This window comes from Drosophila nasuta, chromosome 2L (assembly GCF_023558535.2).
Source record: "Drosophila nasuta strain 15112-1781.00 chromosome 2L, ASM2355853v1, whole genome shotgun sequence".
NCBI classification, from domain to species: Eukaryota; Metazoa; Arthropoda; class Insecta; order Diptera; family Drosophilidae; genus Drosophila; species Drosophila nasuta.
The window spans coordinates 16,199,426-16,210,322 of NC_083455.1; the positions used below are offsets into that span (position 1 = coordinate 16,199,426).

General features: G+C 42.7%; 2 protein-coding genes across 4 annotated transcripts; one reads left to right on the forward strand and one right to left on the reverse strand.

The window, feature by feature from the left end:
- Positions 1-1,077: 1,077 nt before the first annotated feature.
- LOC132788371 (polycomb protein Sfmbt) lies at positions 1,078-8,807 on the reverse strand. 3 transcript variants are annotated; one of them, XM_060795785.1, is made up of 8 exons: positions 8,649-8,807; positions 7,820-8,212; positions 6,208-7,099; positions 3,787-5,121; positions 3,477-3,726; positions 2,860-3,410; positions 2,379-2,797; positions 1,078-2,018 (listed from the first exon to the last, which is right to left on the reverse strand). In XM_060795785.1, the coding sequence occupies exons 2-8, from the start codon at positions 7,961-7,963 to the stop codon at positions 1,686-1,688; spliced, it is 3,924 nt and encodes a 1,307-aa protein (XP_060651768.1). In that variant the 5' UTR covers positions 7,964-8,212; positions 8,649-8,807; the 3' UTR covers positions 1,078-1,685. The 3 variants fall into 3 exon arrangements, with proteins under 3 accessions (XP_060651768.1, XP_060651777.1, XP_060651785.1); XM_060795794.1 differs by lacking the exon at positions 8,649-8,807 and having other exon boundaries at positions 2,451-2,797; positions 7,820-8,634; XM_060795802.1 differs by lacking the exons at positions 6,208-7,099; positions 8,649-8,807 and having other exon boundaries at positions 7,820-7,934.
- A 115-nt stretch (positions 8,808-8,922) lies between these two features.
- On the forward strand, positions 8,923-10,787 carry LOC132788482 (sorting nexin-29). The gene has a single exon (XM_060795923.1). The coding sequence runs from the start codon at positions 9,054-9,056 to the stop codon at positions 10,644-10,646; it is 1,593 nt and encodes a 530-aa protein (XP_060651906.1). The 5' UTR covers positions 8,923-9,053; the 3' UTR covers positions 10,647-10,787.
- Positions 10,788-10,897: the final 110 nt, after the last annotated feature.

Consider the following 10,897-nt stretch of genomic DNA (forward strand, 5'->3'; position numbering starts at 1 on the left):
GCAAACATGTGAAAATCACAAATTGCATGATAACTCGATAACTACAAGGACGATTTGGATGTCCTTTGGTAGGATGATAGTCCACACTAATACGCTTCGTTTGACACAGGGCTCGCAAGGATCAGGCAGGATATGGCCGAGATATACGCAATTTGTAGTGTACAAAAATGTCCTTGTAACTTGGCTGCTTACAGGACTTTCGTCCTTTTTGGCTTGTCAACCAGTTTGTATTGACTAGAGCTATCATCGTGCCAAAGGACATCTTGATCGTCCTTCAAATGGCCAAGATAAGGCGTATTTTCCGGCTTTATGCCTTTTTTTCTATGCCTCCCCCTTGGGAAAAATTTGTCATATTGAGGCGAACATTTTGATAAAATCCTTAAAATCTTTGACTGCCAATCGATAGTGCTGGTGCTCCAGATTTCAAAAAAGTATATCTTTCCAAAATCCTTAAGGATATGACCGAGTTATGGCTAAAATACGGTTGCCCCATTTACAGTGAGTGCTCACAGCGGCAGTTAACAGTGGCCCTTAACAGATCAGCTTAACAGAAGCTGCGCAGGCGCCCAATGTAAACTTTAAATTCTGTACTGCCGTCGCTTGATTTCTGATTCTGTTCGCCTGGTACTCAGGAAATTTTGCAGAGGCTAAATTAGCATTCCGGACAGCGACAATTTTAACAGTGCCATCTAACAGCAACCCTAATTAGATAAACTTCTCAGTGTTCAGTGCTATATTTGAATAAAACTAGGACATTTTGATAGTTTTAGTTGCAATTTTGAATTCGTTTTTATTAGGTATATGTGTGTTTTAGACATTTTAACTGATAGTTCTTATTTTACCTACATACAACTTTATTCTAATTTTAAGGTTGCCTTCACTCGAAGTATATATATGTATATATATAAGTGTTTGTGTACGTACTTAATGCATGCGATTGCAGGACTCAAAGTAATAATTAGAAACGTTGGGGACGCTTGCTTCCTTGATGATTGAGCTGTTAATCTATTGGCTTACGGACTAGGAGCTCTGGCTGCTCTGGCTTAACTGGATGCGTTTTGCTCATGAGATGCTGGCTGTTTTTTTTTGTTTATTAGATTATTGGCATGAGGCGACGACAACTGTAGAATACAATTTCTTTCATTCTATATATGTATATGTACAATTAGCAAACCTAACCCGAGCTTATATCAATTGTGTGTATTCAAATGTCTGGCTTATTATAAAAATATGTTTTTTTTTTGTGTGTTAGTTATGTGTAAGTTAAAAATGTTTTATCCCATTAATAGAAACTCTGACTGATATAACATGAGTGTACCCTAAAGACTATAGACTATATATATCTCTATGTATATATTTATCTGTATATCTAGTTATATAACGCGCTGTGAGACTTGAGTTAGTTATACAAACTGTATATGGACATGGAATCCATTATAGGCAACGTATGTGTTTCGATTTCAAGTGCTAACAAAATACTGTATCATATATATCTATATATACAGCTATATAGAATCATAATCTGATAATCGGTGATAACATTCGTGTTCGTATCTCTTCTTTTTGGAAAAAAAAAAAAATATATATATATACTTAATATATACGCTTGGCTCTGTTAAACACGGTTTAGATCTCCATTTTTGTTTGTGTTTCTCTTTCAATTTGGGAACTTTAGCGATTCCGCACTATAAAAATGGTGATTTGTTGGTCTTGTGTGATCGAGCCTTGCTGGGATTTATCTTGCACTTGAGCTGTGCAATCAGATCGGAGATTTTTAACGCAGGTCCCACCTTCATACCAAGCAGCGGCATAATGTCATCCTTGGTCAATTGCATTAGCTGCTTGCCATCGATCTTGTTGCGGCTGAAGGTGTCGCAGTGGGCGGTGCAGTCGTTGACCCGCAGAAATTGTGAGACATCATAGACATTCCACGAGTCTGGCATCAGCTCTAGTTGCGCCTCATTCGAGTCGATGTCGGCCAGACGGGGAATGTACTTGCTGTTTGTGACTGACGAGTTCTGTGGACGAAATATAACACAATAATAATTAATAGAGTTAGTAAGTAAGCGGTTATTATGGATGGAATTACAGGCAGCTAGCTGGATGAATGTGTGGGTTTTGGATGAGTCTGTGTTGCAAGTACCAAAAATAACAGTGCGTAAAATATACATATATACAAGTTATATACAAATTGTAAATCTGATTTGATGGTTTTTTTGGTAATCGATATTTTAGTTATGTACAAAATGAATTCGAGCTGCGCAGCTGGAGGCGGTTCGAGTGGGGCGAGCAGGCGGACAGGCGGAGAGAGATAGGCGAGAGCAGGCAGTCTGCAGGTTCTACAAGCGATTACGCACTATTATCCCACATGTACTCACCGCAATGTAGCTAGTGGCTTTGCGACCCACAGTTGGTGGCGCAGGTGATTTAGTAGTAGAAGATTTCTTTACCATTGTTTTTCCGCTGACGGCTGCAGGCTGTGTTACCGTCGTGCTGGCTGCTGCTGCTCCTCCTCCAACTGCTGTTCCAGCTCCAGCTCCGGCTCCTGTTGCTGCTGCTGCACTGCCAGCAGTGATGGCAATCAGCTGTTCCGAGTGCGTTGTCGACTGCTCGGACATGTGACTGGTGCTGCCATCGCCATCGGGATCATCCTCGGCCACGCCATCTTCCTCGTCCTCATCCTCGGGTTGATTGTTTTCATAGAAAGCGGCATTATGATGCTCGGGCTTCAGTTCCAACTTAATGCTCAGCTTTGGCAGATGCGGTGTTGTTTTCAGCGCAATTGTTCGTGATTTCACTGCAATGGAAAGTAAAATAAGAGTTAGTCCAGCGGATCATTAGAAAAAATTTAAAACTTACCTGTCTGCATGTTGTTGTCATGCGTTTGCTGCTTGTTGTTGGCTGCTGCTACTGTTGCAGCTGTCGTTGCTCCATTGCCAGCTCCCTTCTTTGTCTTGCGTTTACGCTGCACTTTGGGCTTGGGCGCTGCCTTGACTTGTTGCTGATGAGAGACGCGCGGTGGCCCTTCGAGCTTGTGACCCACAAGTACACACCAGCCAACGGGATAAATGTCTGCGGACTCACAGTCCAGCCACTGATCATACTCATCGGTCCAGCCATCAAAGTGAACTTTGAGCAGACGGCCCACAACGCGAGCCACCGTCGCAACGCAGACGAGACGTGGATCCATTAGATCGGCGCACTCCAAGCTCATGCCCGCCTCGAAACCATGATCCGGCACCATGCGATGGAACAAATGCTGGCCAGCCGCCACAGCACCAGTATCACGTAAATAGGCCTCCCAGGTGAAGATGCGATTCTCGTAGCTGTTGGGCGGTGTGACGGTTATGTTGTTCGAGTCACAGAAGCCAGCCGGAAAGATGCACGGCGACTTCTCATGGTAGCAGAACCTAAAATGCAAATTAAAAACACCTTGGTTATACAACATTCCCTTTACGGCAGGCAAGACGGCTCACCAATCCGACCCTGAGGCATCCGGTTGATACGAATCGATCCGTATCATCATGTAGCCAAACTTCAACACAGCCATCACAGTAGCGGGGCAAATGGAAGAGAGGTTGAGTGGATCCACAGCCTCAATCTTCATGCCCTCGAGGAAGCCATTTGTCTTACCATCCAGATAGTACTCGTCGAAGGTAAAGTTCATCTTGAAGAGTTCGATGGTAGCATCATCCTCGTGCACTTCGATCATGGCCTCGCGACCAGCTAAACAGCGATAGACGGATTAAAGGTTAGGGTAGAGGATAAAGCACGCAAACAACTTACCCAACATGCGTTCGAGGTAGTCTTGTGGTGCGGCTAGATTGTGACCCACTGTGGTGGCCCAGCCAACGGGATGTATAATGGGGGAATCCTCATGACACCAGAAGCCATCGTCGGAGTCAAAGTAGCGCAAAAACAGACGCTTGCCCACAATCTTAGTGACGGTGGCCAGACGCACCTGTGAGATGCGATCCTTGTCCACGCACTCGAGATTCAGACCAAGGCGAAATCGCGACTGTAAACTGTCGTTGATCTTGTTATAGAAATTCGATGGTAATGTGCGTGCTCCCGATAGACGCCCAACGAGAAAATCCTTCCAATCCTTGTACTTATGCTCAATGCTACGTGGCGGTATCAAGGGTTTACCTCGAGTGGCACACCAACCCACCGAATGCACTTCGGCATTGCAGAGATTCACCCAAAAGTCATGGGAGTCTGTATCGAAGCCCTCGTAGCTCATCAACGCCTTGTATCCCTTGATTTCGAGAATGGTCGCTACCCAAAACGACGTTGGTGTCTGGCCCGGCTGTATGATTTCCACGTTATTGCAATCCGTGTTCTCCACCTCCACCTTCATGCCCACACCAATATTGTCCCACACCTCGTAGCCGGGTGCGTGGGGGAAGCACGTAACTGGCGCTGCCTGAAAAGTCTCTCTGCCCAACCTCTGTATCCAATCGTAAGAATGTGTTGGATCATGCATACGCCGTCGTATGCTGATGATCTTCTCCATCTGAGGACAGGGCGCCGGAAGACGTTCGAATTTGGGTATTTGTGGCAGATCTTCCTGCGGAAAGACATCGCGAAATAGTCGCAACGCCTTTGGCGTTGGTGCTGCATTCACAAAACTGTTGTTGGCACTCCCAAGGCCATCACTGCTGCCACTCGCCTCCGCTGGCGGCGCTGCAGCATCGCCCACAGCGCCTCCATTGAGTGCAGCAATCGTTTCATCTGTGGCCATCTGCACATTATTGGCAGCGGCATCGCCACCCAGCGACATTGGCTCACCAAAGCCATTCAGTTGTGTTATCTTTGACTGATCCGTAATGCGAAAACGATAATTCGCATTCTTGATATGTGCCGCCTGCAACGTTAGCTCAACGTCCGACTGCGACTGCGATTGTTGCTGTTGTTGTTCCAGTTGTTGCTCCTGCTGTTCCTGTTCAGTTGTGTCGGAAATGTCTAGGGCAGGTGCTGGTGAATTGCTGGGCGCATCCATTTTACTATTGAGTACCAGCGAGTAGAGCTCGCCCCGTGCACAAGCCATGCTGCAGAAACGCCTTGATTTAGTGTAGAATGTGTGTTTTACTCCAATGGCCCCACAGCGTTCACAAACAGCTGCGAAACAAAAAGTTTATTGCATAATTAGCAAATGATCAATTACTATTAATAGTTAATCGCATTACACTTGTTTGGGAATTACTGCGACACCTAACAATACCCGAATCACAATAAACTACCTAGTCTGTGTAAATGGCAAAAAAAAAATTGGTGAGCGAAATGCGAATTCGAAACTGCAAATGGGTGTGAATGTGTGCGTTCGCTTATAAACGAAAGGACATGAATGGAATAAGTGAAACTATTCGGCTTTTTCCGAAGCAACCCGAATGTTGGCATGTATTCAAATTATGCATTTATGTATATGTATGTTGTAAGCTTCTCAGGCTGAAAGAAATCACTCACCGTGCATAAAAAAATTAAAATTTATAACAATATTTCGTTTGGTTATAAGTATTAGATACACATGTAAGTGCGTTTGTAGTGCACTTCAGCTTTTGTAAAGAACTATTTAGAAAGATTCATATTTTTCTACACATTTTGATAATAAATAAAGTACATTTTAACAAAAACCAATATATCATTAAATTTGAAAAATGTTTAGAAAAACCCAATTATATGAAATAATTTCAATTTATGTAACCATTAATAAGATTTTTTGTTAATTAAACTACAAATATAGCTCAAAAGTAATAATGTCAAGGTATGTTGTTGTGAATGGTTCCAAATTAAAATAATTAACAACATTCATAAAAAATATTTTTCTTTCTAAATAGTAATGTTGTATTTTTATGATAAAAAGAGTATTAAAGATTTGACGTTTGCATTGAGTGGGAATCGCCTAATACTTTACTCATATTACATTTGAATGCATTTATATTTCTATGACACAATGCAGCTACACATCCAGACCTCACATTAAGAACGCTACTTAAGCAGATTTGGGGTTTTGGTATTTTTAGGAAACTGCATTCCAAAAAACTTTATGTTGTAGAACCAACATTTAAGCTCAACAGTTGATGATTGAGTCAATAAGTCAGTCTGTCAATCAGTTCGCCTAATGAATTTTAATGTAGTTTTAGCGAAATAAATGAAATAATAGCATAAAGTATAACACAGTGAAAAAAGGGAAAGTGAAATCCTTACCCATGCCATCTTTCTGTATTGGTATGACGGAGGGATCAATGTTGCCCTTGTAGGCAATCGGTGTCTTAAGCACAAGTCCTGGCCTGTTCACTGGCTCAATTTTACGCGTCTTGCGTTGCGCCCGCATCGATGTTGAACCGGAACTGGTGCTGGCGCCACCACCTCCTTCTTTACCACAACTACCCACCGCAGCCTTACCACTCGTGGCCGCTTCATCACAGGCCACCAGAATGTTGGCAAACGCATTGTTGCCTCCACTGCCCGATGCACCAGCTACGCCAGTCAACGCTGAGGATGATGAGGCTGCTGCCGCCGCTGCCGCATTGATCATAGCATGCGTGGTGCCCAGCAACTTGTGATGCAACAGACCATCGCCCAGAGGCACGAGCAGATCATGATTGGGCATGTTGGTCATGCACGATGAGGAGGATTGTGATATGTCCTTGTCCGATGATGTCATAAAATCAGTGCCATCATACGAATTATTATCCTCGTTCATCATCACAAAATCATCGATATTGATGATTTCCTGTTTCGGCTCCAGATCCGACATTCCGCCACTGGCGCCGCCATCATCGTAAGTGTCATCCAATTGGTGGCCATACACCTGTTGCTGATCATCTTCCACCACCGCAGTGGCTGAGGTATCAACACCCATGAGGGCTGCCACATTGCTGCCATCGACGCCATCCATGACTTCGGCATAATTTTGAAAGACGGCCGTCTGATGCTGCAACAACTGTTGCTGCAATCCACCCATGTGCGCGAAGCCATACAGATTGTTTGTGTTCGTCGCAATCAATGTGGCAGGCTGGACGCCCAAGGCTGCAGCAGCAGCAGCCGCTTGTCCCGTGAAATCCCCCCCAACAATGCTCATCATGGGATTCATATCCTTTCGATAGTTATCGGTTGTATTTCGTGGAGGTGGTGATTTAGTTATAGTTGTGGTGGTTGAGATGGAGGTGGTTTTATTGTTGTTGTGTGTTCATTTGTTGTTGTTGTTGTGTCAGTTGATATTGTGTGTTGAGATTGGCAGAGTTGAATACAGTTGACAGTTGAGAATGGATACGGAACGTTTAACGTAACGGTAACCAATACATAAATCATAGAAAAGAAAGTAGAAGAAATAAGTAAACAAATTCCAATTTTTTCAAAACCAAAGCAGAAACACAAGACATATAGACTATGCATAAAAGTGGGGATTTATTTACAAACACAATTCAAAATTGCTTGATTTATTATTAAATATAGTCTGGTTTATTAACGCAAAATTTCAGCTATGTATTACAAGCTCATAAAGCTTTGAACAAGCCCAATAAGTTCAATCTTCTAATTTCAGCTCAACAATAAAAACAAAACAAAAAAATCGTGATCATTCAGTAAAGTAATTCAATATGTATTTGCCTTTGAATTTGGACAATTCCCAAGTAAATAAAGTCAATGGATAACTAACCTATAGTCTGGACTTGATAAAAGGGGCAACAAGGCGGGGAACTATCTATGCAACACTAACAAGATCGAGGCGAGGACACTATTCAACACTAACACAATAGGGATTCACAACACTGCTTGCAAGAAGGGACAATAATAACAAAAAGGACTGGAAACTTACCAAAGTAGGCTGGTGTGTCATATCCTCCATAACCGAGAGTCCGACCGTCGGATGTCCCAGCAAATTGGCCGCATCCTCGAGTGAAATGCGCTCGGAATTATATTGACTGCTCATCCACAGCATGCGCAATTCTGCTGGATTCATTGCGTATGTGTGCTTGTGTTATTATTGTTATTGTTTCAGTTGCTGCACTTTTTATTGTTTATGCTAATTTTGCAAATGCAAAATACCCACACATTTGCACGCACACATAAACAGGCTCCTGCACCATATGGACAACGGTCCACACAGCGCCTGCTTTTTCTTTCTTTCCGCTGCTGTTTCTCTGCTTTCGAGTTCTGCGCTTCTGTTTGTTACTTGCCCTCTTCCTTTTTTTGTGTAATTGAAACGCAGCTGCCGCAACAATTTTTTTGAGGTTTAATTAGCTTATTGGCTGATTTAAAACTTATAAACTAAGTACTCGCATTCAATGCAATTGAATTTAGGCAATCTAAAATTATGTTTGTTTAATTTTAAATGCTTTTTATACGATTTTTGCACTCGTCTCAAAAAAGTCAATGAAGCGCACCGTGCGCGCAGACGACGAACGCAAAACACAAAAGAAAACTCACAAAAGTCTGTCGCGCGAATGAAAATCTTACATTTTTGTACACGGCAAATACGTAGTATTATTATGTTAATTGTTGTCCGCACATTTGTTGATTGTATTGTGTAGCAATTGCAATTATTTCAACAATTATTCAAGTTTTTGGCATTCTTTTACGCGCAAAATTTTATGCCAGTGTTGCGATGATTGGTGATGAGTAAATCTGATTCGTCTGCAACTTACCGATATTTTAGTAGAATCGCGTGGAGTCGCCAGTGTTGCAAAATAAAACTGGAAATCGTAAGTCGATAAGCAATTAATTGCTGAAATATGAGCAAAACTCTAATTAATTACAATAAGTTATAAACTTAACAACAGTTTAATTTAAATCGCTTATGTTTTTTTATGTAACCAGGAAAGAATTTGAAATAATTTCCTGGTAAAATCCTATCGAAAATCGATATTCAATTTGTTTATGTGAACTGTGTTTAATGATAATATCGATTTCGATTTACATTTTACGACTCTGAATCTCAGTGACGTTTTTCAATGTATCATTCATTACATTACAAACAATGCAAAGAAAAATAAATAGTGTAGAAACAATAACAAGCAATAGTAAACATTGTGCGTAAATTGGAGAAAATAATGCCAGAAAGTGCATTGCCAGATCCAATTCGTGCCGCGTTAAACGGCAGCACTTTCGGACAACGTCGCGAGGACATATTTCGACGCCTGCAGCAAACTGCGCAACAAACAAGTCAAAATTATAGTGGGAAACGTGAATTGGCCACCGAGCGTGACGATGTTGTACAGGAATTGTGTGAAGCTCTGGAAGAAACCTTCGCATATGGTCTGCGTCAATCTTTGAATGTTTCGCTGTCTGCCGTTACGCTCTTCCAAAATATGCACGAAATTGTTTTGGGTAGCAATGGCAATGGAGGAGGTGGAGCAGGAGGCAGCGGGGGAGAAAACACATTCTGGGATTTCTGTCAATCGCACTTAACGCCACACGAACGACAGCGCTACGAAGGCCTGAAACAGATATGGACCAAGCATGGACGTGGTCGTGCCTTCATCCGTGCTACGCTCAATGAGAAGCGACTACACAGTCATCTGCTTACATGGCTGAGTGATGAGTCGCAAATTCAACGCTACTACACTCCTTGGTCACTGCTGCTCAATGAGGAGGCGGCCAAGCAACTGCCCGACATTATTGGCAGTCTCCAAGATGTGCTCTTTGCCCTCAATGTTGAGAATCCCGAACTTAACGCAGCCAAACGTCAGTCGTCGCAAGCAGTTAATGTGGTCAAAGAGGAACCCATCATATACTCATCCCCACCTGTTCCAGTATCTCTTCGAAAAACAGGGCGCACAGCATCTGCGGTGGAACGACCAATTGTGTGTGCAACATCCACCGAGGATCTGTTGGGTGCGCTGAGTCCGCGCGAAATGCTCGAAGTGCAGCAAATCATATCAAAAGATGCAGTCGAGCATGAGTTGCAGCTGGAACACAGCACACAAATGGAACGTGTAACAATACCATGTGATCCCATCGAACCAGAGCTCGAATTTCTTAAGACTCCGCTACCCGATGTGTATCCTACGAGTTCGGACACAACAACGACAGTTACGGATCAGGAACTCTTTGAAGATCGCAGTGACACTTCATCGCAGTGGAGCAAGTCATCGTCTTCGGCGAATGGAGCTAGCAACAGTCAACATACAGCTGTATTGGAGGACCAAGTGATGCGTTTGAATGAAAAGTGTGCATTGCTTGAGACACGCGTTGCCGAATTGACGCGACAGAATCGTCAATTGGTTCGTCGCTTAACCAAACAGTTTAATGAAACTGGCATCGATCCGGCCTCATCGTTTTGTTCCAACTTTTTGATAACCATTCCACAGGTGAAACTCGTGAAGACGCAGCGCTCGGGCTCGCATTATGTTTACGAAATCCATATCACAATGCGCCAGCAGTTAGAGCATTGGACGCTCTTTCGACGTTACAATGAATTTAATAAATTGCATAAATCGTTGCTGCGCACTCATCCCAACATTAGTTCCATTGAGTTTCCGCCCAAGAAGCATTTTGGCAATATGAATCTTGTATTTGTGGAGGAACGACGACAGCAATTGCAAATATATTTGCTCAATATTGTGGAGACACTACCTCAGGTGGAAGGCTGCAAGACGAAGGGGGAACTGCAAAAGGCGTTTCCATTTTTTCGGGAGCGATAGCGGGGACAACCGAACTGGAGCAATCTCGAAATGACATTGAAAAGTATTTTGTTATGTTTATTATTTAAATCTGTATAAATGGGATGTAGGCTTTGTAAACAGTCACCAAGTGCTGATATTAAATAAATATATAAGTACACATTTCAGTTTTGAATGAGCGCCAATATTTAATTGTCGTTATCGATTACATGTAAGTTGAACAACAGTTCGATATAGCTTTTGATGCGTTGAACAGTCGTTATCGATAACAT

What these genes read in the sequence shown, in the direction of transcription:
- LOC132788371 (XM_060795785.1), bottom strand. Translation starts at nt 7,963, where the DNA reads ATGAATCCAGCAGAATTGCGCATGCTGTGGATGAGCAGTCAATATAAT. An exon ending in CTACCTCGAACGCATGTTGG is followed by an intron (nt 3,727 to 3,786) that starts GTAAGTTGTTTG and finishes ATCGCTGTTTAG; the next exon opens with CTGGTCGCGAGGCCATGATC. An exon ending in GATGCCTCAGGGTCGGATTG is followed by an intron (nt 3,411 to 3,476) that starts GTGAGCCGTCTT and finishes TTTGCATTTTAG; the next exon opens with GTTCTGCTACCATGAGAAGT.
- LOC132788482 (XM_060795923.1), top strand. Translation starts at nt 9,054, where the DNA reads ATGCCAGAAAGTGCATTGCCAGATCCAATTCGTGCCGCGTTAAACGGC.